The 24431-nt window shown below is 46.9% G+C and overlaps 2 protein-coding genes and 1 long non-coding RNA gene across 6 annotated transcripts in view; 2 read left to right on the forward strand and 1 right to left on the reverse strand.

Annotated features, from left to right (window-relative positions):
• The window catches only part of LOC128343897 (zinc finger protein with KRAB and SCAN domains 7-like), a 40045-nt gene that overhangs the window by 10525 nt on the left and 5089 nt on the right, over positions 1 to 24431 (forward strand). The window contains exons 7-10 of the mRNA XM_053293330.1: positions 19114 to 19184; positions 20610 to 20665; positions 21078 to 21886; positions 23667 to 23802. Of these exons, the coding sequence (XP_053149305.1) occupies positions 19114 to 19184; positions 20610 to 20665; positions 21078 to 21886; positions 23667 to 23802 (1072 nt within the window). The remainder of the gene's footprint in view (positions 1 to 19113; positions 19185 to 20609; positions 20666 to 21077; positions 21887 to 23666; positions 23803 to 24431) is intronic.
• LOC128347488 (zinc finger protein 436-like) lies at positions 4536 to 13700 on the reverse strand. 4 transcript variants are annotated; one of them, XM_053302296.1, is made up of 6 exons: positions 12028 to 12177; positions 10678 to 11171; positions 9954 to 10080; positions 8598 to 8680; positions 7928 to 8054; positions 4536 to 7183 (listed from the first exon to the last, which is right to left on the reverse strand). In XM_053302296.1, the coding sequence occupies exons 2-6, from the start codon at positions 11065 to 11067 to the stop codon at positions 5931 to 5933; spliced, it is 1980 nt and encodes a 659-aa protein (XP_053158271.1). In that variant the 5' UTR covers positions 11068 to 11171; positions 12028 to 12177; the 3' UTR covers positions 4536 to 5930. The 4 variants fall into 4 exon arrangements, with proteins under 4 accessions (XP_053158271.1, XP_053158270.1, XP_053158268.1 ...); XM_053302295.1 differs by lacking the exon at positions 12028 to 12177 and adding an exon at positions 13595 to 13700 and having other exon boundaries at positions 4538 to 7186; XM_053302293.1 differs by having other exon boundaries at positions 4538 to 7186; positions 12028 to 12176.
• On the forward strand, positions 13822 to 14534 carry LOC128347620 (uncharacterized). Its single transcript, XR_008317621.1, has 2 exons — positions 13822 to 14020; positions 14209 to 14534. It is a non-coding gene; the product is annotated as an uncharacterized LOC128347620 (long non-coding RNA).

Consider the following 24431-nt stretch of genomic DNA (forward strand, 5'->3'; position numbering starts at 1 on the left):
ATCATGCACTCTGGTCTTAACTGAAACAGAAAAGGCTGCTCATGACTTTTGAGTTCGACCACAAGTCATTTCATGATATGAATAGAAAAGCACCCAGTAAGCAACAATATTTAATTGTCACTCAAGCCATTTGTATCAGTAAAACAATGCTGTACTTTATTGGTTGACTTTTTCAATTAAACTACAAACGTAGGTTATGATCGACATTCTTGTTATCGGAGTTGAGATGAAAAGAATTATAGATGTCTTTCAGGTATGCCTTCTAAGCCCCCTTTTGCAACGTATCACTTGTGCAATATGAAGTGAGACATCCAATCTCTTATTCCCTGAAAGAAATGTCTCTTGTGTTGGTGACTTAGAAGTGCTCTGAAGACATGTATTACAGAGTCCACATGTATCACTTGGCCCTTATCACAGTTATCCTTATTACAGCACCCATAACTCCGAAACCGGCACCACACAACCCATGATTGGGATACATACTTCATATAACCCATGTCTGGGGTACCTGCCTCACATTTATTATTTATTTTTATCATTATTATTTAACATTTTATATCCCACTCTTCCTCCAAGGAGCCCAGAGTGGTGTACTACATACTTAGGTTTCTCCTCACAACAACCCTATGAAGCAGGTTAGGCTGAGAGAGAAGTGGCTGGCCCAGAGTCACCCAGCAAGTATCATGGCTGAATGGGGATTTGAACTCGGGTCTCCCCGGTCCTAGTCCAGCACTCTAACCACTACACCACACTGGCTGGATTGTGAATGTCCTGCTTTTTACTGTCTGTCAACTGAAACATTGCAAACCATACTGAATCTAACTAAACTGTATCAAATCATATCAGATGACCAATCAGGCCTCTACTCTCTCTGAGTCTCGGTGATGATGTATTTCAGAGAGTCTGAGACTTGCAATCCACTCAGTCAAGAGTTAAAACCAAACGCTTGGCCAGGGCACTTTTCAGATTAACCCCTACCCAAGTGTCACAATGTATCTGCTAAGTGTGCTTCCGTGCTTTCCATGTTGTGACACCGCAGTCCCTACACTGTCAGCAGCAGGGTGCCGTTCACATTTCATATGCCTTGTTTCGGATTTGATCGCCGCGTTTTAGTGCTATCGCATTGTCTGTCCGTTGCAAAAAAAAAGTAGCTGCCTTTTCCGTTGTAGATTCTGGGGATCGTCTTCAATGTGATCTTGCTGAGCCGAAGCATTTTACCATGGTTGTAGGGGTTAATCTGGAAAGTGCCCAGTCAACACTAACTAAGACTATGATGAGCTTGCAAGTCCCCAGTAAAATAACACTTGAAACTGCCAAGTCCCAAGTAGAATTTCAGAGATTTCCAAAATCCCATTAGCCACTCCCCCCACATCTCACAGGTGTGAGGGTGTGTGGTCTAGCTCCAGAACGGAGCCATGCGGCGCTGTTTGGGAGTTAAACGGCCAGTGCTGGCCTCGATCTAACTCCTGAACGTGGCCCCATTGGGAGCTAGATCATGCCCCCTGCGTCTGACATCAGATGCAGGGGGTGCGGTGAGGGGCGGCCATCACAGCCAGACACGGGCCACCGCTGGCTTCCCTCTGCCAGTGGGAGAATCAGGACGGGGCAAATGGGGAAGGGAGGCCAGCCAGGAGTATCTTTGGAGAGCACAGAAGTGGGGTGTGTGTGTGTGAGGGCACTGGCGTTGAGGTGTGGGGGAGTTCCTCCCTTTTATCACTATGTGTGAGGTCCTTGATTGCAAGTGTGATTAATTATTTTTTTCCCCGCCACTTTTTTTTCCTTTTTAAAAATTATTATTACAGAAAAGAAAGAGATTCCATCCCTTGAAATCAAAGCATACAAAGTTTTACGTCAAGAGTCAGGATAAAGTAAAAAGAGAAATAAAAATAACAAAGACAACTTCCACCAACTGGATTTCAATCATGAAATCATAGATCACAAATCAAAACCAGAGCTCGGAAACAAGTATAATTAATTCCATCTGCATTCATGATCTTGTTATTTGGGGCCAATGGGGCTGGTGTCTCTTTCCCCTACTTCCTCATCACCCACTCATCACCCATGGTCTCTCTTTCTCATCCAGCATCTGCTCCCTTCCAGAGACACTCTCTCTCTCTCTCTCTCTCTCTCTCTCTCTCTCTCTCTCCATCTGTTCCTACCCATTCCCTTAATTTCTTCCACCCTCCTCTGCAAGCATTCAGACCATCTATCCCGGCACACTCTGAAGATCTCTCCATTCCATCAGAGACTTTGATCTCCCATTCCCTGGTCAGCAGCCTCCAATGCTCCCTCTCTGCTGGTCTCTCCCCCAAATGTATCAAACCCTTCTGTCCGCCCCCACAACACACAACCTTGGAAGTGTGGCTTTGGCACCTAGCCTGGCTGTGCAGCTGGTGGGTGGGTGTAGAGCACAAAGCACCCTCGTGGAACTCGGGTCTATGTATGTTTGTTTGTTTTTTAATGTCAGTTACTGCTCTGTGCTTGCAAAACTCCTGAACTCTGCAAAAAGGCAAAAAAAAAAAAATGAGGAAAGCTAGAAGGGTGTGTGTGTGTGTGTGTGTGTGTGTGTGTGCACGCGCGCGCGCCTTCCATCCAATATGTTAAGTTGTGTGTTGAAATGTTTCTGCTAATGCAGAAACAGAGAACAAATATGCTGCTGCTGCTGCTGCTGCTGCTGCTGCTAGGGCTAAGGAGGAAGCCAATGGGCTGCCAGAGATCTGTACAGCCAAGGAAACCAACTCCCTTCCCTTTGGACCCAGTCACCATCTAAACTCACCTGGAGAAGCGTCCTGCCTGACAGGGCTGGATGGATGATAATCCATCCCTAAATCTGTTAACATAGGAAGCTGCCATATACTGAGTCAGACCATCGGTCCATCTAGCTCAGTACTGTCTACACAGACTGGCAGTGGCTTCTCCAAGGTTGCAGGCAGGAATCTCTCTCAGCCCTATCTTGGAGGAGCCAGGGAGGGAACTTGGAACCTTCTGCGTGCAAATGTGCAGATGCTCTTCCCAGAGTGGCCCCATCCCCCTAAAGGTAAAGTGCTCACACATGTAGTCTCCCATTCAAATACAAATCAGGGTGGACACTTCTTAGCAAAAGGAACAATTCATGATTGCTACCATAAAACCAGCTCTCCTCTCCTCCCTGTTTAGTGGGACTTTTCCAGATATTTTTAATGGAACATAATTCTATATTTCACCACCACCACGTCTCCCATTGGGGCATTGCCTAATACCCCATGAAGAGTGCAGAAGCAGCTCTCTAGGGATCCATGAAGGATTTTGGAAAAGTGCAAGCAATAAATTACAACATCAGCAAATGGCATTCATAAAGATCTTTGAGGTCTTCTGGGGAGAAATGGCTCTGGGTCACTGTTCCCTCTAACAGCGATTCTCCGATGTTGTTCACTACAACTCCCAGCATCCTTAGCTGCAGTGGCCCTTGGCTGGGGATTCTGGGAGCTGTAGTCAACAACATCTGGGAATCCATTAGAGGGAACACTGCTCTGGGTACCTTCTTTTCATGAGGTAAGATTTGGTGGCACATAAGGTCTAACAATGGCTACTAGTCTGGTGGTTGTGGGCCATCTCCAGCCTCGGAGGCACAATAACTCTAAATACCAGTTGCAGGGGAGCAACAGTGAGAGGACATGTCCTCACATCTTGCCTATGGGGTCTCCAGAGGCATCTGGTGGACCACTGTCTGAAACAGGATGCTGGACTAGATAGGCCTTGGGCCTGATCCAGAAGGGCTCTTCTTATGCCTTGATCAAGGCAAGGTGTCGGAGGTGAGAAAAGTTTGCTAATGGCTAGGTTTAAAAAAAACACGTTCTTGCCTTTCCCTCATATTTTCTATCTCTCCAGAGGGACTGTGCATTAGAGATGTGCAAAACAATTAGAGCTCAAAATGATTCAAGCTTGAAATGGGCTTTTCGAGTGTTTCAAGCTTGAAACAAAACACCCTTAAAATAAAGGTCCTGTTTCAAGCTTGAAACAAAATTACCCTGTTTTGAGCTTGAATCAATTTGGGTGTTTCAAGCACCATTTTGGAGAGCTGGTCTACCACTTTGGGTTGGTGGGTAGACCACGCCTCCAAGGCGGGCCAATGTGCTAGGTCCGGAGCAGGGGCCTGGTCTAAACATCATGTGAGACAGGTTGACCAGGCCTCCACTCCGGACATGGTATGTTGGTCTGCCTCAGACGACTGGTCTCCCAGCTGACCCCAATTGTAGACCAGCTCTCCCCGGAAAAAACAGCCCTCCAAAATGGCATCCAAAACACTCGAAACGTTTCAAGTGTTCCATCGAAACAGCTTGGCTGCTGTTTCGGCGAAATGTTCCGAGCATTTTGCATTTCATTTCGAGCTCATAATGAAATGCAAAATCTGTTTCATGCACACCCATACTGTGCATCATATCAGCCAAGGGAACACCAAGCAACAGCCACTGGAGAGGTGGTGTGCTGGGATGAATAGGGACAGTTGTTCTCCCCCTGCTAACTATAAGAGAAGTACCTTTTCAAGGTGGCTCTCCAAACTCTTCTTGCTGTGGGCCCAGCAAAATCTCCAGTTCTCAATATGCATATATACAGGTTTGTTTATTTTTAAAATTACATTTTTATTAGGATTTTGAGAACAGCAAAACAACCACAACCAGTATTATCAATGCACAATTTCCAAAAAGCATGCACCACTCACAAGCATCTCTCCCATATGCCCTCCCAACACCCAACCCACTTTTAAACTACAGAACTAATTTTTTTGTCTGCACGCAAATTATATTGTTTTTTCTCTGCATGGCTTGGTTGTTGGAAAGTAACATTAGAATACCAAGTGACACGTTTCCCACATACCAAACATGTATCTCTTTCCACACCTCTGAATTTTTTCGTGTTGTGTAAGATTTAAGCTCTCAGCCCTGGGAAATGGTTTCAGCCATTATTATTACAAGAAAACAAACGGCAACAGAGAGGTTCCCTATTTGCGTCAATTAATCTCATAAGATGGGGCCACAGGTCAGGGGTAGAAGTTCTCCTTGACATTCAGACCCTAACCCCTGCTAACTTGGCAAAGAGGCACCTTTGAACGTGGTGATTCTCTTTATTGAGCAGCGGGAGAGCAACTGGTTCTATGCACAGAATCCCTCCAGTGGCTGTTGCTGGTGTCTATCTTATGTTTCTTTTTAGATTGTGAGCCCTTTGGGGACAGGGATCCATCTTATGTATTTATTATTTCTCTGTGTAAACCGCCCTGAGCCATTTTTAGAAGGGTGGTATAGAAATTGAATAAGATAATTATTCCTGACATTTCCAGGTAGGGTTTGGGAAAGGCTCCTGCCTGGAACCTTGAAGAGGCTGCTGCCAGTATTGTGTAGACCAGGGATTCTCAACGTTGGTTCCCCAGATGTTATTGGACTGGTCTTGTGGTAGCAAGCATGCTCTGGTTGCATATGAATGGGAGACCTGATGTGTGAGCACTGCAAGATATTCCCCTCAGGGGATGGAGCAGCTCTGGGAAGAGCAGAAGGTTCCAAGTTCCCTCCCTGGCTTCTCCAAGATAGGGCTGAGAGAAATTCCTGCCTGCAACCTTGGAGAAGCCGCTGCCAGTCTGTACAGACAATACTGAGCTAGATAGACCAATGGTCTGACTCAGTATATGGCAGTTTCCTATGTTCCTATGTTCAACTCCCATAATCCCCAGTCCCAGTGGCCTTTGGGAGTTGAAGTCCAATAACATCTGGGGGCCCAACGGTGAGAATCCCTGGTGTAGACAATACTGTGCTAGATGGACCAAGTGTATGAACTCAGTATAAAGGTAGCTTCCTATGTTCCTATCTGTCAGGTGATCAGGTGTAATAAAGAGTGTATATGGTTCTCAGGCTTCAATGAAACGGAGTTTTAAAGCCAAAGAAACAGACTGGGAGATGTGCTCAAGGTTTAAATAAGAGCCTTTCTCCACACTCTTCAGTGTGGATTTTTAGATGCCGTGTAAGATTTGAGCTCTGGCCGAAACTCTTTCCACACTTGAAACATGTAAATGGTTTCTGTCCCGTGTGAATTCTTTGATGTTTTGTAAGTGTTGATCTCCGAATGAAGCTCTTTCCGCACTCAAAGCATTTAAATGGTTCCTCTCCTGTGTGAATTCTCTGATGCTGCGTAAGCAGTGAGCTCTGATTAAAGCTCTTCCCACACTCCAGGCATAGAAATGGTTTCTCTCCTGTGTGAATTCTTTCATGTCTCCTAAGGACTGAGCTCCAACTGAAGCTCCTTCCACACTCCAAGCATTTATATGGTTTCTCTTTAGTGTGAATTCTTTGATGCCGTGTAAGAGCTGATCTCTGACTGAAGCATTTTCCACATTCCAGACATGTAAATGGTTTCTCTCCCGAGTGCAATGTTTGATGTTGTGTAAGATCTGCTCTCCGACTGAAGCTCTTCCCACACTCCAGACACATAAATGGTTTCTGTCCTGCGTGAATTATTTCATGCCTCCTAAGATCTGAGCTCCAGCCAAAGCTCTTTCCACACTCCAAACATTTAAATGGTTTCTCCCCAGTGTGAATTATCTGATGTTTTGTAAGAGACGAGTTCTCACTAAAGCTTTTTCCGCACTCCAGACATGTAAATGGTTTCTCTCCTGTATGAATTCTTTGGTGGATAGTAAGGTGTGAGCTCTTACTGAAGCTCTTCCCACACTCCAGACATGTAAATGGTTTCTGTCCTGTGTGAATTATTTCATGCCTGTCAAGATCTGAGCTCCAACTGATGCTCTTTACATACACCAGATGTTTCAAGGGGTTCTCTCCTGTGTGGATTATTTGATGTTGTCTAAGGGCAGAGCTCTCACTAAAGCTTTTTCCACACTCCAGGCATGTATATCCTTTCTCTCCTGTGTGAACTCCTTGATGCTGTGCAAGATCTAAGCTCTGACTGAATGGCTTCTCTGCTTCCTTGATCCTCCAAAGATGTTTAATCACTGGTTTACAACTGATTTCCCCACAAATGTCTATCTTTTCTTGCACCGGAGTTTCCTGGCAGTCACAAGCACAAAGAGCAGAGAATCCACTCCTCCCTTCTTCTTTTACTTCTGTTTCTTTCCTCTGCTGTTCCCCCTCAGTACATCCCACTCTTTCCACTAATGCTCTGCATACTTCTCCATCAGCCTTGCTTTTCCACTCGTGACCTGCTGGAATACAGACAGAAAAAAGAACAGCATGAATTGCAGGAAAATATGCAGGCAATAAACTTTATCAACTGGTATTGCAAATGATAAAGAGGATCTCAGAACAAGAGGTCGGTCTTGATGTACATCACATAGCGAAGTGTTCTTTGAACACATCCTCCCAATTACAGTTATGGCCCTGCTCTTAACAATTCACAAACAGCCATATTGCTTGAACCAGAAAGCATCAATCTAGTACCCGAATATAGCTGCTGCTCTCCCAGCCTAGTACAATTGGGAAAGCCAGCCTAAGAGAAGAATCTTGCAGGGCTCAGGTACAGGAAGGGGGAAACTTTCTTAAAATATTCCACATCCTACAAAGGCAAATGGGGAAGAAACCTCTGATATCCAAATCTAATTCCATTGGATGTGGCTCCCAGAAAAGGTCACCAGTAAGTGTTTTATTATTATTTAAAATATTTATACCCTGCCCCTCCAGTACACTACTGCTCGGGGCAATAAAACAATAACATAGATACAATATACAATAAAAGCAATAACATTAACCAAATTAAGTAAACAAGTTAAGTGTCAGGTTAAAAACCACAATCAGTATTAAATTTCAAATCAAAAAATTTAAAAGCTAAAAATTGAGGATTATAAAAACTAAAAACTAAGTTTTAAGCATTCCAATTGAAAGATCCCATAAGCTGGATACTGATAACAGATCAGGAGCAGCAATTTCTGGATAAAAAGGGAGCTTACCTAGAGAAGCCACATTTTGAAGGGTCTCCTCCATGACTTCTCTGTGCAGGGCTCTTTGGTCTGCATCCAGCAGAGCCCACTCCTCCTCAGTGAAATGCACTGCCACCTCCTCAAAGGACACAGGACCCTGAAAGAAGATTTTGTTAGAAGAAATCACAGATAGCAAAGCAAAGGAACATAGGAGGCTGCCATATGCTGAGTCAGACCATTGGTCCATCCAGCTCAGTATTGTCTACCCAGACTGGCAGCAGCTTCTTCAAGGTTGCAGGCAGGAATCTCTCTCAGCCCTATCTTGGAGAAGCCAGGGAGGGAACCTGGAACCTAGATGCTCTTCCTGGAGCAGCTCCATCCCTTAAGGGGAATATCTTACAGGGCTCACACTTGTAGTCTCCCATTCATATGCAACCAGGATGAACCCTGCTTAGCTAAGGGGAGAAGTCATGCTTGCTACCACAAGAGCAGCTCTCAAGCAGTTCTTGCTCTTGCAAGCAAGTCTTTGAGGAGAATTAAGGCAAAGCAGCTAAGGGTTCTCCTGGAGGATTTACACCACCAAAGTCTTCCTAGTGGGTAGCTTTGATAGAAGCAAAGGCAAATAGACAGATTTATTTCAAGTTCAGAAAGTAGCCAACAAGCTGCCCCTTGGCCCTCTCCCCAGTGATCCCTCTCCTACCTGATCTGGTTGCACATAAGCTGTTTCTCCACTGCTATCCATGCGAGAGAACCTTGCACACATTGCCAGTGTTTTTCCACAGCCTATGGGAGAGACAAAAGAGGTCAGGGAATGAGGCTGTTCTCACAAGCAGCCTAGGCTAGGTAGGGCAGCCTAGCCTGGGCTAAGCTGCTCGTGGAGTGCTAGGATTCGCACGGATACCTGCGCTCCCGCTCAACCTAACCCCACTTCCTAGGCTGGCTCTTAGCCGAGGTTAAGGGAGCGAACACTCCCCTAACCAAGCTGCTGGGATTGTGGGTCTCCTCAGGCTGCACGCAAACTGTGGAGACACAGAGATGGGTGCCTAGAGTGCCCGTCTGACAGTGGAATCCTCCAAGGCACCATGCTTATCACATGGTGCCTAGTGGGATATCTGGAGGCTGGGGAAATGAGTCCCGGCCTCTGTTGATCCACGCTGCCAGGAGCAGCGTGGATAGTGATCTGTGCTGCTCCTGCCAGCCCGGGTTGTGTGGGCACACGGCTCATGCGCCGATGAAACAAAGATCAATCTTTTTGGGGAAGGTAAGTTGAACTCTGCTTCCCCGCTCGCCCGCACAGTCATGTGAATAGCCCCAGTGATCAGAGCCATTCCTGTATGAGCCCCTGGTGGTGCAGTGGTAAAACTGCCGCCCTGTAACCAGAAGGTTGCAAGTTCGATCCTGACCAGGGGCTCAAGGTTGACTCAGCCTTCCATCCTTCCGAGGTCGGTAAAATGAGGACCCAGAATGTTGGGGGCAATATGCTAAATCATTGTAAACCGCTTAGAGAGCTTCCAGCTATAGAGCGGTATATAAATGTAAGTGCTATCTAAATGTAAGTGCTATCTAAATGTAATTGCTACCACTGAACTTTGTGCCTGAAATCCAGGGATACACAACCCCTGGGAGCCCCCAAATCAACTTTAGTCTCTCCTGGGTGGTGTAGTATATGCCCTCAAGAACCTACGTGTTAAAAAAATGATGCTTAACTTGTAGTGGGAGTGGGGGTGGGGCACCTCCAAAGGCCTTTGGGTCCAGGCTCAAAAATTACCTAGGTGTACCTCTGCCAATGATTTACTCTTTATATACATTTTCAGTCTCAGCTGCTTGTTGGAGGAAGAAAAAGATCACAGACATACACCCCACAGGCTCCTGGTAAAAACACAAGGTACTGATTTGGACATATACATTTCTTAGCTTGTTGATTCTAAGGAGATCCCAGGTTCTCATGGGATGAACAGAAAACAAAGAGTCCCCCAAAGACAGACTCGGGGAAACATAGAAACACTCCAGTAGAGGAAGGGGAGACCAAGTAGGAGTGTGAGCCATTCATTCTTACCCAGCGAGATGGCATCTGCGTCACCCCCCTGAGAGATCCCCCTGGACAGTGGCTTCTGTCTGGGGTCTGAGGGAGCCTCCTCGGCCTCAAAGAAGTTGGCAGTCGCTTCTACTAACTGCCTCTGCACCTGAAACACCAACAAAAATCTCAGAAGGTAATAGGGAGGGTGGATTAGAAAAGGATTGGCATGGGGGAGTAGGAGGAGGAGGCCTGGGATATGTCCTTATACAAGAGACTTTGAGGGAAATCTCAAAACCTTTGAGACTTTGAAGAATTTGGGGAATTTACCCTTGCTCCCATCACCTCCATTTTTACTTTAATACTCAGCCTTAATTATTAATTATACTTTGTTATATTAGCTTACTCCTAATCATTGTTTTGTGGACATTTTGAATGTTCACAAAAAGGTAGGCTATTTTTTAAAAATATAAATTAATAATTTTATTTTTGTTTTTAACATTTATATCCTGCTCTTCCTCAGAGGACCTCAGAGTGGTGTACATGGTTATTTTTATCCTCACAACAATGCTGTGAGGTGGGTTAGGCTGAGAGATACATGACTGGCCCAGAGTCACCCAGTGAGTTTCATGGTTGAATGGAGTTTCGAACTCGGGTCTTCCTAGTCCTAGTCCAACAGTCTAACCACTATGCTATACTGGTTCAGCATAATAAATTAGCAAATAAATAGAACTTATTTAATCTTCTGCCAGGATGAACCTCTCACCTGCTGCTCTTGCTGATTATCGTCTTCTGCCTGGTCCTGGAGAAAACCTTCTGTCAGGGCCCCCACCTGGGAACTGGTCTCTGCTCCACATTCTCTGACCCAGCTCTCCATCTCGGGGGGCAGGATAGCCAGGTTTGGCTCCAGAATCACTAGGTTGTGGCTTTTTGTGTATCGCTCTGGTTTGATCCACTGATGGCAAAGATTGTGGAGTTGGCTGCAAGCCTCTTCTGTGCCCTCGGCCTCCTGGTAGTGCAACGGCCTAAAGCACTGGTGCTGTACATCTGAACCGAGTGGGTCATCGTCCAGGATCTTCTGCAGAGTCCTTTCCCAGAATTCTTCACGCCTCCCTGCCATGATGGTATCTGGGCAAGCCGAGTCTTGCATTTCCATCTCAGTTTCTGTGCTCCAAAGACAAACTCCCGCAAGCTCAAAATTACATCAGGAACTGCTGTAATTTGTGGGGCCTCCAAGTTCTGCAAAGTCAACACTTTGTTCTGGGAAGGAAGTATAACACAGTCACGTCAGGGGGTATTTTACAAAGGGAAAGGGATGATTCCAACTGCTGGCCGAGATTTTTCCTTACAGGGAAGAAACAAACATTCAAAGAGCAACAGAGAGGTTCCTTCACTTGCAAGTCACAGACCTCCCACCTGGCTGAGCATCACACAATGCAGCAGCTCCCTTTTTTCAGCCCCTCCCAAACAACAGCTGTTTCTCTTTACCATCTTCCCTTCCCCAAATAACCCAGCCAGATCAACTCATCTTCTTTTGCCCCTCCTTCTCCATAGGGCACTACAAAGCTATTTATTATTAAATTAATTATATACCACTTTTCAACAACAACAAAATTCTCAGTTTATATGGCGGGGGGAGGGAGGGAATGACATGGTTCCCTGTCCTAAGAGGGCTCACAATCTTAAAACAACAGCACACATACTAGGTAGACAACAATAGCCATCACTGGAGGGATGCTATACTGGGGTTGGATAGGGCCAGTTGCTCTCCCCTTATTAAACCCCAAAAGAGCCATCCATATAAAGCTGGTTGAAAACTGGCTTCAGTCTCCCCAAGTCAAGGCCTCTCCATACTGAGCAGAGAGAGAAGGGAGGAAGCTTGTGCTGGATTTGGAAGAATCCCAGACGGATCAGCAATTTAGGCTACTCCCTACAGGCTGAAATGTGGGGCCGGGTTGGTTTTGTTTTTCTCTTCTCCCACTATTCTCTTGCTAGGCTTTGCTCCCCCTATTGGGTCCCCCCTCCCCCGAACCATCCACTCCTCTCTGGTCTGCTTTGCATTTGTCACTCACCCTTCGCTGAGATTCCCCTCCAAACAAAGGGACGTACAACTCACCGGACCCCAAACGCCACTTTGCCCGGGAAAGGGGCGGAGCGGAGTGGGAAGAGGCTATCACCAATCACAACCCCCGATGCATATTTTTGCCTCTCTAGGATGCATCTCTCGCTCGCTTTAACCCTGAGATGCCATCTCAGTTGAATTCCGAAGAGGGAAGCCGCGCTGGCAGTGAAGGTGCTCACCCGGCAACAATCACTTCAGGACTATGGTGTTCATTTGCCGATTCCCCTGCACCTCTTTCTCGTGCGCTTTTAGCATGAGCCTGAGAGAGGTAGAAATTCAACATGTGCAGCTTTCCCCATTATGGAGTCATAATTATAGGCTTTGCCTGTTGAATTCCTGCCTGTCGCGTATTTCTTTTTGGTTCCGCCCTGAGGATCATTGGTGGCACTCTCTCCAACTCCTCATCCCATGCGGATGCCCTATAATCGTGGGTGGAAAGAAGAGTAAACGCCACTGCCGCAAATGTATTCCCAGGGAAATCATCAGGCCAATAGGAATGGAAAGGGAATCCAGTTCAACACCCTCTCTCTTTCACCTGCTGTATCTGCTGATCGGCGCTTGGTTGGCAGCGGCTGCAAAATGCCATTAAACCTGTAGGTAAAGGTAGAGATGTGGCAGACCCACCTAACAGCGCAGCAGGAAATGACTTGACTAGTAAGCATGGGGTTGCTGGTTGGAATCCTCGCAAGTATGTTTCTCGGACATAGGAAGATGCTGAAAGCAGGGGCGTAGCAAGGTTGGAGTGGGCCCAGATACAAGATTTTAAAATGCCCCCCCCCCAAAGTCCAGGGCCTCCGCACACCCCAGGCCCCCAAGGATTTAAGTCTGATATTCCAAAATAAGTATGCTGCCAAGAAATACATTTCACTGAATACACACACACACACGTCACAATATATAGTGATATACATTGAGTACTATACATTTGTATTACTTTTAATTCCTAGAACACACTAGAAAGATGAATTATTAAAATGGGCCCCTCGCTGCAGATTAGCAAAGGAGACTTTCAACCATGCAGGGTGAGCCTATGTTTGTTTTCTCAGAATTCTGAACAAATTCAGTCAAGTCTGATTGCAGGAGGTTTTTCACAGGAGGCTTTTAAAGCCCTTTAAGACACATCTCCTCTGGAATGGAGGTGCTGCATTCACATGTTGGCCAGATTGACCCTGAAGTCCCTGCAAGTTATTGGGGAGCAGTTCACACACAAGAAAAATAAAATAAAAGCACCACACATGCTTCACAGTTCTCACTCAGACCTTCTGGGTTGCAAAACAACTTGAACATAAGTGCATTTATAAATGAATGAATGAATAAATAAAATTAATAAAATAATGTTCCAGAAGTTTTTGCAATTTTCTGCCATGAAACAAGCCACTTATAGGACTTTTTAGATAGTTTTTTTTTAGTCAGCAAATTTTCCAAGCTGTTTCAAAATAAATATTCAGAGACTTCTCGGTCCCTCCTCCCCCACCCCCATATCCAAGCCCTATGGCAAGCAGATCCCTATAAAAGGGGGGGGGGCGGGAAAGGTAACCACAAAAAGGAGTTCACACTCTACCTGGCAAATGCTGGTCTGGGTTGGGCAGGGCAGCAAGGGGTCTGCTGCAGAGAACACTCTGGCTGCCTCCTCCTTCCTGGCTTGCTTGGGCCCTACTCGAGTTCAGGCTTCACTGCGGCCTACACGGAGGCCTCCGTGGAAGCCCCGCCCACCCACCGATCAGCTGAGAGGCGGGAGAAAAGGAGCTCTTTGCAGCTTGCCTGCGGCTTCGATTGCGGGCCAGGAGAACAAGCAGGAGAGACGGCGAAGAGGGCAAGTGGCTGAGAGGCTATGGGGCTGGGCAGGGGGCAATGGGGAGTCACATGAGGTGCCTCTGGGGTGCCCCTCCAGGCAGTGGGGCCCCCAGACAACTGTCTCCCCTTGCCCTATCATTGTTACGCGCCTGGCTGAAAGGCATCATCTCATACTGCGCTGGAGATGGCAATGGTAAACCCCTCCTATATTATACCAAAGAAAAACCACAGGGCTCTGTGATTGCCAGGAGTCGACACTGACTGGTAGCGCACTTTACCTTTAAAGATGTGGCTAGCTTTGGGCTGCTGTATTTTCTCTCCAGGCTAAACTCCTAGGATTTTTGTTGGGGCCCACCCAATGATACATTCATTTTTCCTCAGAAGCAGCTATGAAAGGTTACATATTTTGCTGGAAACCGCAAAGTAACAGAACTCTAAACTCAATGGTGAAGAAAGATAAAAGAGAAGCATAGCTCAGACAGCCTTCAGTTTCTGGTACCTTATTGATGACGGATGTATTGTGAAAAATGACCACGTACTGCACCTGGAGGACAATCTGCCTGTATGCAAGAAAGCATTGGAGGGAAGAGATCTGAGGGACTGATGGTGGCAAATCTCACTAGATTTATAGTGAGCTGCAGGACTTCCTAGTTTCACTTACTGACATTGTATCAATAAAGACTTGAGCCCTATTCAGGCATTTTGTTGAGCACTTGTACAAGTGTTTTATGTTATGTTATTCACATGTTATGTTGAAAGCAGGTACAGCAGTACACTTCACATCTGTGCCCTGCTTTTCAGAGAGCCTGTACCCTGGTTGAAGTTTCCCCTTTAAAATGAATGCAGGTACAGTCATTTACACAAAAGCACATACACTTTTACACACTACACACAGACAACACAATGGCTGAATAGGACTCATGTTACTAGCATTTCTCACCAACTGCTTTATTAAAAGTGCTAAAGCTTTGTCCAAAAGGAGTCTTGGAATGTGGATTCTTCAGATGATGACCTCATTCTTCCCATCCAGTCCTCATCATTCCCTCCATATTTGGCCTGGGCCAAGGGTTGTCGACCCTGGATCCCCAGATGTTGTTGGACTACAACCCACATCATCCCTGGGGTCCCCCAGATGTTTCTGGACTATAGATCTCATGATCCATAACAATAGCCTTTATTGTGGCTGTGGATAATGGGAGTTGTGGTCCATCTGGGGATCCAAGGTTGGGATGCCCTGTGTTAACTGATCACTAACAACAGACCACAGGATCCAAGGAATACTTCCAGTAAAATTAAAAGCCCTATTGAGCAGGAATGTTGTTACTGGCTAACAGACAGACTAAATTTCTCCTGGATCGTCTTGTTGAAATTAAGTAGTCCTTTAGAAGTCCTGAGTAGTACGATTGGGTAACTTAGTCTGGATGTCAGCCACTACTGTCTAATTATCCGATAGGATGTACTACTGTACTTGTTCATTGCAAACCTCACTAGGACAGATATAGGAACTTGGTGCCATATACCGAGTCAGACCCTTGGTCCATCCAGCTCAGTACTGTCTACACCAGGCCTGCTCAACTTTGGCCCCCCAGCTGTTTTTGGACTACAACTCCCATAATCCCTAGCCATAGCAGACAATAGCCAGGAATTATGGGAGTTGTAGGTCAACATCTGCAGGAGAGCTGAAGTTGAGCAGGCCTGGTCTACACAGACTGGTGGCAGCACCTTCTCCAAGGTTACAGGCAGGAGTCTCTCTTAGCCCTAACTGGAGATGCCAGGGAGGGAATTCGGAACTTTCTGCATGCAAGCATGTTGCTGCTGGTCCATCTTTCTTCTCTGACTGGCATTAGTCTCCAAGGCAGAGAGGTCTCTTTTCCAAACCCCCATTGCTCCAGGTCCTTTTAACTGGAGAGATACTGAATCTCAAACTCTGCCATAGAGCTATATCTCTTCTCCTTTAACAGATGGACCTATGAAACTACGCATTAAGAGTCAGTGGCCACCATGATGAGGAGGAAAATTACTCCAAATAGTCCCATTGACATTGAAAGCAAAAACTAGGGCAGTGTTCTTCATTCTAAGGCCCAGGAGTCAGGGATGGCTCCCATCAGCTCAAAGTGCTGCTTCGTGACTAATTGTTTATTGGGCCTGTGAGAAGATTCAGCCAGAACGGAATACTCTGCACAGTTCCCCTGGCACCATGCAGAAAGGCCATCCCCACCGCACAGTTCTGCACTTTGCCCAGTGCCAGGGGGCTCCTTGAAGGGAAATGGAGCACTCTTGCCAGGCAAAGCACATGCTGTACCAGAAACCATCATACATCCCTGTTTAAATATGAACCAAATTAAGACTTGGCACTGTCAATTCCAATGCCTTGTATAGGGATCCTTCTTGATCCTACTACCAAAATTCATTTTTTTAAAATGTTAGAAGTGCAAGGGATGGAGGCATGGAGCTTTCTGCATTTGAATCAGGTGCTCTGTCATTCGGCGTTGGGTCTTTCCCGCCTTCCTGGACAGTTTCACACTCTTCTGTGTGCCTAAAGTGTAAAGTAAAGTGTGCCATCAAGTCGATTTCGACTCCTGGCACCCACAGAGTCCTGTGGTTTTCTTTGGTAGAATACAGGAGGGGTTTACCATTGCCTCCTCTCGTGCAGTATGAGATGATGCCTTTCAGCATCTTCCTATATCACTGCTGCCCGATACAGTACCAACAGGGATTTGAACTGGCAACCTTCTGCTTATTAGTCAAGCATTTCCCTGCTGTGCCACTTAAGCTGGTTGGGAGTTCCTTTATCCATCTGTTCTTTCTCAGAACTAGGCTCACACAAAACTGCTCTAGGCCCACCACAGATTCACCTATTTGCTTCTTCTTTTCTGCCTTTAGTAAACAAGAAGGTTGCAAGTCTTTTCTGCAGCTGTGGAACTTTCTTTCCTCCTGAACCACCAACAGCCTCCCTCAGCCAACTGCCAGCAGACTGCTGGTTCTCTCGGGTGGAGTCTCAGTATTTAAATCAGTCAATCCGACACAGCTGCCACCTTGGAAGCCAGGGCAGATTCTTGGCTGCTCACAGATCCCTCTTCTTACCTCATCCTGACAGATGCAGACATGAATTATTTGGTAAATGAAAAACAAAAACAAAAAAACCTTTTGTTCCTTTCTATCCTGAGGCAGGACTGATTGACATTCAGACTATGAGCCCCTTTGGGACAGGGAATCATGTTCAGTTCAGTCCCCTCTTGTGACACACCATTTGGGACCCTGCAAACCAGGCAAAGAGAAACATTTTAAAGAGGGAATCTTTTATATTTAGCAAGAGGAGAGCGGTAGTCCCTATTCTGCCCGGTATAGCATCTCTCCCAGCAATTATTGATGGTTTCTACCTTGCATCTCTTTTTAGACTGAGCCATTTCCAGACAGGGAGCTATTCTCTCATACCTTTTGCTTTGTAAACCACTCTGACAACTTTGTCTGTTGAAAAGTGATATACAAATACTCATCATAATAATATTGCAGATAGAGGCATTGAAGCTAAAAGAGAATGGCTTTGCTAAGGCTGGGGCAAGGGCATCCGCAGAACTTTTTTTCGGGGGGGGGGCAAAGCCAGCAAGCCTAAGGCCCCCTCCCTGGGAGTATATCCCATTGAATTCAATGGGAACTGGCTCGATCCAGGGAGGGGCAACTGCCCCCTCTTCCACCCCGACCCCTCCATATGCCCATGGCCTGGGAATGACTTTTGAGTCAGGAGTTCCCCTCCTTTGCAGTTCACCGGGGATTCTCAAACTTGGGTCTTCAGAAGTTGGGCCCTCACCTGGGGGTGGGTGATGATGGGGGGTTGTAGACTTCTGGGTGATAAATAAATGTTTGATCCAGGCCCACAAATAAGTGTATAAAAGTGTGGTTCAGGCTCCTAAACAGAATGTAAGGCCAGTAGGCCAGAACAAAATTGTTCGCGTCAAGAATCTGAGGCCCATCGGCCAAGAGGTAAAAATACCAGAGCCTGACAGGAGAGACAATGTATGTAACCAGGGTCATGAGAGCCAGCGTGGTATAGTGGTTAGAGTGCTGGAATAGGACCGGGGAGGCCCGAGTTCAAATCCCCATTCAGCCATGATATTAGCTGGGTGACTCTGGGCCAGTCACTTCTCTCTCAGCCTAACCTACTTCACAGGGTTGTTGTGAGGAGAAACTTAAGTATGTAGTACACCGCTTTGGGCTCCTTGCAGGAAGAGCGGGATATAAGATGTAAATAATATAAATAAATAAATAAATAAATAAATAAATAAATATATTCCCCACGCAGCAGAAAGAGAAATAGCTGGCACCAGCAGATACTGCTAAAGAGTAGGGTCAGCAAAAAGGCCAAACAGTAATTCATGTCCAAGGCTCTAATTGGCACCACAAGAAAACATATGTTTAATTACAAATGACATATACTGATAGATTTACCGATTTGCTTGCTTATTTTTGGTGCACCCCAGCTCAGGAGCTTTGTAAGAACCTGCAAACAGGCCCTATGATCTGGGAGGGGTTTTTTTTGGGGGGGGGGGGCTCCTTGCTTTGCTTCTCTCCCCCTGTCCCCAGCTCTTTTCCTTTGCATTGTCTTTGCCTCCCCCTGCCTCCTTCAGCATCCACATTTTGCATTTAACCGGATGCTCCCTGCTGACAGCACCAGCCTCCAATCCCCACCCCTACCCCCGGGCTTTTCTTTTTTCTTCTTCTTGGCTGCTGTTCTGAACAACAAAATATTGAGCCACTCACTCACCCCGCGTGGCCCCTTCCCAAAGGATCGGAGCTCGGTGGCTGCGTTTAACCATTGGAAAAAGACCAAAGGGCAGAAACCCCCCGGGTTCTTCGGCCAATAAAAAGCAGGCTCAAGAATAGCCTGGAAGTCGGAAGCAGATTTTCCACTCCAGACCAGGTTGAAGTCCTATGCACGTTTACCTGGAGTAATCCCATTGACCTCATGGCGTTAACATCCGAGTAAACATGCAAAGGCTTGGATTGCAAGAGTCCGCTCCTATGCATTCTTAAGTGAGTAGGAGCATGCTTGCTTTTCAACGCAGGGACTGTTAAATCTGAGAAAACACGCAAAGGATCGGGCCGGAAGACGGCCACCTTGTGCACTTTTACCTTGGAGTAACCCAGAAGGGCTTACGCCGGAGTAGTGCTACACCAGAACAGGAAAAACAGTGAGGCAAGCGTTAAATAAACGGAGATCCTGTTCCTAGAGAGGAAGAAAAGGGGGATCACCACCGTGGATGCACTTTCCTGTCCTCTTCCTTCTAGGGGGCTGGGCTTTTGTGTTCCATTTGGGGCGAGAAGAGCCTGGAGATTGGTCGCCTCGCCTGCGAGCAGCAGTGAGATAAAGGCTCATTTAAGCGGGCACAGGGTTTGGTCTTTCTTGGGAGGAGGTGGGGGGGGGCAGTGTTGCTGGTGGAAACTTGAAGGGTTTGGTCAGAGAGGCAGAGTAGGGTCGGCAACATTTCACTGCCAGAATGAGGGACGCAAGTTTGAGGGGGCTGGTTGGGGTGGCGGCGGCTGGGGGGTGTAATCAAGAGCCTGAGTATCATTGATGTATGTGTAATTGAATTATATGCTATTGAATAAATGAGGGACAAATGCTGTCCCTATAGGGACCAACATTTCATCCCTGAAATGAGGGACATCCTATGTAATGAGGGACAGTTAGCATCCCCAGGGGCGTAACTATAATAGGGCAAGGGGAGACAGTTGTCTGGGGGCCCACTGCCTTCCTCCCCCCCCAGGCAAATCACATGACTGACTCCCCCAGCCGCGCACCGCCCGGGCTTCCTTCAGTTGTATTCATCCTCCGAAACTGATGTGGATGAGACCTGGAGCGACCAGAACAGCATGTCTTTCTCTAGTACCATGAAATGACTTGCATCGTCCACAATTTACAAAAAACTTTTTTAAAATAATGTAGGATCTATCTATGCTTTTTGTTACCACTATTCAGCCTCATTTAAGATTTCTTAACTTCATGAGCTGAGCTTCAGTGAGGGGGGGGCCCATTTTAAAATCTTTTCTCTGGGCCCACTCCAACCTTGCTACGCCCCTGAGCATCCCTTGACCCTAAAGCAGAGGCTGAGATATAAGCACCCCCCTGCCCCCTCAATCCCCAGTTGGAACAGAGCAGGAAAAGGAAGGGCTGCGGGGGGGGTGGGGGGGTGGAGAGAGACTAGGGACAAGTGGAAGGAAGGAAAAAAGATGCCTGTTATTCATTCTCTATTCATCCATAAGAACCACGTGGAAGAGACTGTCCTGCCCCCTGTCTGCAGGGGGTGTGCAGCTTCCTAGCTGTGGGGTAGTGGAGGATGATTAGGACAGCCAAAGGCAAAGGGAGACTTCTGCTACTTTTCAGACCTGAGTAAAGAATGGCATGTTGCCCTGCCTTGATGGTATGATGATGATTTTTAAGCCCCTAAAAGAACCATGTAAGGATATAGGCTCACCTGAAACAATCTATATTCTGCTTCCTTAAACACCTGGGGGGGAAAATCAGCTTGAAGCACTGTAAAATACAAAAAGTATATAGAATTCATAAGAACAAAATGCTGTCTGTCTGTTTACAAGCTGCACTAGCCTGCAAACTTTCTTCTGCCCAAGACTAAGCATATAGGGATCCTTGCCACTAGATGTTCTTTTTGGCCTCTGGTCAGACTATGGTGGAGGGGATGTTGCTAGCTCCTATGTAACTCAACATTTGGCTGGAATGGAACCTCCATGTTCAGTCCTGGTATATCTCTGTAAACCTGTTGCAGGGTGATGATGGTGGCAAAGAACGGGGGCGGGGAGCTGCTTCATTCCTCCTCTGTTTGTGAGCATCTCTGGTTGACCATGATGGGAACTAAGCTAGATGGACTCTGCTCCAATCCACCAGGGTTTTTCTTAGGTCCTAGGAACTATGTTGCTCAGGAGCATCCTGTTCTGTGCATGGTTCTCATTGCTTTTTGTTTCTCTTTCCTTCAGGGTGAAAGGCAGTTAGGGGAAGCCATTGACTGCTAGATGACCCTCTTCATTGCCAGAGACTTGATGATGATGATGATGATGCCAGAGACCGATGTTCCTAGGAGATGAAGTGTTGCTGAGAGTGCTGCCTGCCCCGGTCATTTCTCCTGTGAAGTCTGCTCCTGTGTGGATGCAGCTTTTGAAGATAATTTTTCCCCCACCCATCTTTGCAGAGCAGCACGGAGGGGCTGACCTGAGCTAGGAATATCCCCTCTGAGTAGCAATGGCTGTAGATCAGCGGGGACAATTCCCAGGCCGGGATCTCCAGCTCCAGGCTGCGCTAGAGGAAAGTGTGAAACCAGGAATGAAAAGGGAGCCAGAGGAGCCAGCAGGCCTCAGGCTAGAGACGGGACTGGAAGGAACTGGAGGCGTCTCTTCTGCCACCCAGGCAGAGGCAGCTGGGCACCATCTAAGCTGGGCAAAGCCACAGGAGATTAAGCAGGAGCCGGAGGAAGGGCTGTCATCACAGCAATGGGAAGTCCAGTGGCAAGAGTTCCTCAAGACCGTGCAGACTCCTTGCTCAGGAGAGGGGATCTCACAGCTGCCAGAGACTGTGCCATGGGGTGAAACGACTTCCCTGCCCCCTTGTGAGGAAGCATCAGCCCCCGGCAGGTGGACTAGAGAAGGGAAGGAGGCCAGACTCTTGTGTGGAACAGCCCAGCAAGCCAACAGCAGGCCAGACCCCATGAGCAGGAGAGACTGTGGGCCAACCGAAGAGATCAAGACGGAGGATCCCATCAGCTCAGAGGTGCAGCGCCGGCACTTCAGGCAGCTCTGCTACCAGGAAGCCCGGGGTCCTCGTGAGTTTTATGTCCGCCTCTGGGAACTTTGCCATCAGTGGCTGATGCCGGAGAGGCACACCAAGGAGCAGATCCTGGACCTGGTGATCCTGGAGCAATTCCTGGCGGTCCTGCCCTCGGAAATGCAGAGCTGGGTGAAAGAACGTGATTTTGAGACCTGCTTCCATGCTGTGGCCCTAGCAGAGGATTTCCTCCTGAGGCAGCGAGAGGCAGAGAAACCAGAACAGCAGGTGAGAGCGCCTCCTCCTGGGAGCTGGGAGTGTCGTCATTCGATAAAGGGGCGCAGAATGTGGCTCCTTGGCTTGTAGGGCAGAAGTTGGCCTTAAAGGAGTCGTTGTCCTTTAGGGTCGTTTTGAATAACATGCTTTGAGATTGTTTCAGGTTCTGTTTTGTTGTTGTTGTTGGTTTTTTACAGGAAGTGGTGTGAATTTCCTTAGGGGTACTTTGCTGGAAACTGCCCAGAAGCAGATTGGCGTGGAGGACAAGCAAGAGAGTGACAGCAGGGGTGGTGTGGGGGGAAATGTTAAGGAAACGTTGTGCCCTGTGTGTCTTCCTCTTGGACATCTCTTCTCTTGGGGATTTCAGATTCAAGGGTTGCTCTTCCTCTATCTTGGTCTGTGCTGTAGTGAGGTTCTACAGAAATGCTTGAGCCCACAGTTCATCTTCCTGAGAATCCTAACTTTCATTTTAAAAAACCACAACCAATCACGACTTTTTGTAGCCCTTAACACTGTGACAGTATGCTTGGACGTGTGTAGAAAAAGCCTGCTTCTGAATCAGTTTTCCAAAGCATAGCAAAAATTTGCGCGAAGTCCCGAATGTCTGCCATAGCACTGTGTTACCGGAGGGGTGGGGTGGAGGAAGATAGGTGGTATTCCCTTTCTACATCTGTGCCATTTATTTTCCTGTCTTGCTTTGCAGGGATTGTATAGAGAATACCCTGCCCACTGAGCAAAGAGGCACCTTTGATGGTGGTTTTCATAGATAACAGCTTAGGCCCTGGGTACTTAAGAGAATGTCTTCTTCACCATGAGCTCCACCGCCTGTTAAGATCATCTGGAGAGGTTCGTCGCCAACTCGTTTGGCGGCTACTCGGGAACAGGCCTTCTCTGTTGCTGCCCCTGGACTTTGGAATGCACTCCCTGTTGAAATAAGAGCCTCCCCATCAATTGCCACTTTTTAAAAGGCACTGAAAACACATTTATTCACCCAGGCTTTTAATTAGATTTATGGTTTTACATTTTTAATGTTGGTTTTAAATGATTTTCGTTGTTTAATTGATTTAATTTTGATTTTAATTGTTTTATTTTTATTTCAATGTAGAAAAGAATGGCCCTGATCCATTTTTGGAAGGGCGGTATGTAAATCGAATGAATTAATGAATAAATCAGTAATATATTTAACAGCGGGAGAGCAACTGTTCCTGTTCAGCCCCAGCACCACATCTGTCCAGTAGTTGGGGAGCAATAGCAGGAGAGAGGGCATGTCCTCCCCTCTTGCCTGTAGGCTTTCCAGAGGCATCTGATGGGCCACTGTGTGAAACAGGATGCTGGACTAGATAGGCCTTGGCATGATCCAGCAGGGCTGTTCTTATGTGGTGACAGCCACCAGCCTGAATGGCTTCAAGGGTTTAAATAAATTCATGGAGGACAGGTCTATCAATGGCTAATAATTTAGTGGCTATAGGACACCTCCAACCTCAGAGGCACAATGCTTCTAACAGCTGCAGGAGAGAGGGCATGCCCTCACCTCTTGCCTGTGGTCTTCTCAGAGGCATCTGGTGGGCCACTGTGTGAAACAGGATGTTTGCCTGGATGGGCCTTGGGCCTGATCCAGCAGGGCTGTTCTTATGTTGCTGGTGTCTATCTTATGTTTCTTTTTAGGTTATGAGCTCTTTTGGGACAGGGGACCATCTCGTCTGTGTGTCTGTCTTTGTAAACCGCTTTGAGGACTTTTGTTAAAAACCAGTATATAAATATTTGTAGTAGTAGAAATATTTTTCTCTTTCAGGAACTGAGGAATGCTGAAGAGGTGACACTGAAGAGTGCATGTAATAATGAAGGAGAATGTTCTCTGCTGGGTCCTAGTCAAATTGCTGTGTCCAGGGAAGTTGGGCAGGAGAATTATGAAAGCAAGGCATCTTTGGGTAAAATGTTCTCCCTCCCCCCCTTCAAATGATAAATTGAGAGAGAGCTTTCTTGTTAATTTTACAGGAAAATGTGGGCTATATTGGATCTCAAGCTCTAATGTTGATACCTGTGCCACTGTTGGGTTGATTATTGATTTTATACCAGTCTAGGAGTGCTTCAGGTACTTGGGACAGAGAAAAGATAGTACTCTTTCACCCATCACACAGCCTGTGGAATTCACTGCTACAAAATCTGGTGATGGCTGATGGATTTAAATGGGGATATGACACATGGATGGAGAAGAATGGGTCTAGGATACCAATTACCTGGGATAGCTAATCCAGACCTCCATATTCAGAGGCAGTATACATCTAAATGCCAGCTGCTGGATGGCAAACAGGATTCTTACCTTCCTGCCCTGCCGGTGGGGTTCCCAGGAAGATCTAGCTGGCCACTGTTGGAAGCAGGATACTATAGCAAACTGAACATAGGAAGTGAGCCCGACCCTCGCTCCACCTAGTTCAGCATTGTCCACACTGACTGATAGCAGCTTTCCAAGGTTTCATGCAGAAATCTTTCCCAGCCCTACCTGGAGAGACCAGGGGTTGAACTTGGGACCTTCTGCATGCAAAGCAGATGCTCTACC

The sequence above is a fragment of the Hemicordylus capensis genome, chromosome 2 (assembly GCF_027244095.1).
Source record: "Hemicordylus capensis ecotype Gifberg chromosome 2, rHemCap1.1.pri, whole genome shotgun sequence".
Taxonomy (NCBI): Eukaryota; Metazoa; Chordata; class Lepidosauria; order Squamata; family Cordylidae; genus Hemicordylus; species Hemicordylus capensis.

Excerpts from the sequence above, each read along its gene's own strand:
- LOC128347488 (XM_053302295.1), bottom strand. The coding sequence starts at position 11,067 with ATGGAAATGCAAGACTCGGCTTGCCCAGATACCATCATGGCAGGGAGG. Across the intron at positions 8,055-8,597 it reads CTTATGTGCAACCAGATCAG|GGTCCTGTGTCCTTTGAGGA; the intron begins GTAGGAGAGGGA and ends ATCTTCTTTCAG. Across the intron at positions 7,187-7,927 it reads TCAAAATGTGGCTTCTCTAG|CAGGTCACGAGTGGAAAAGC; the intron begins GTAAGCTCCCTT and ends TCTGTATTCCAG.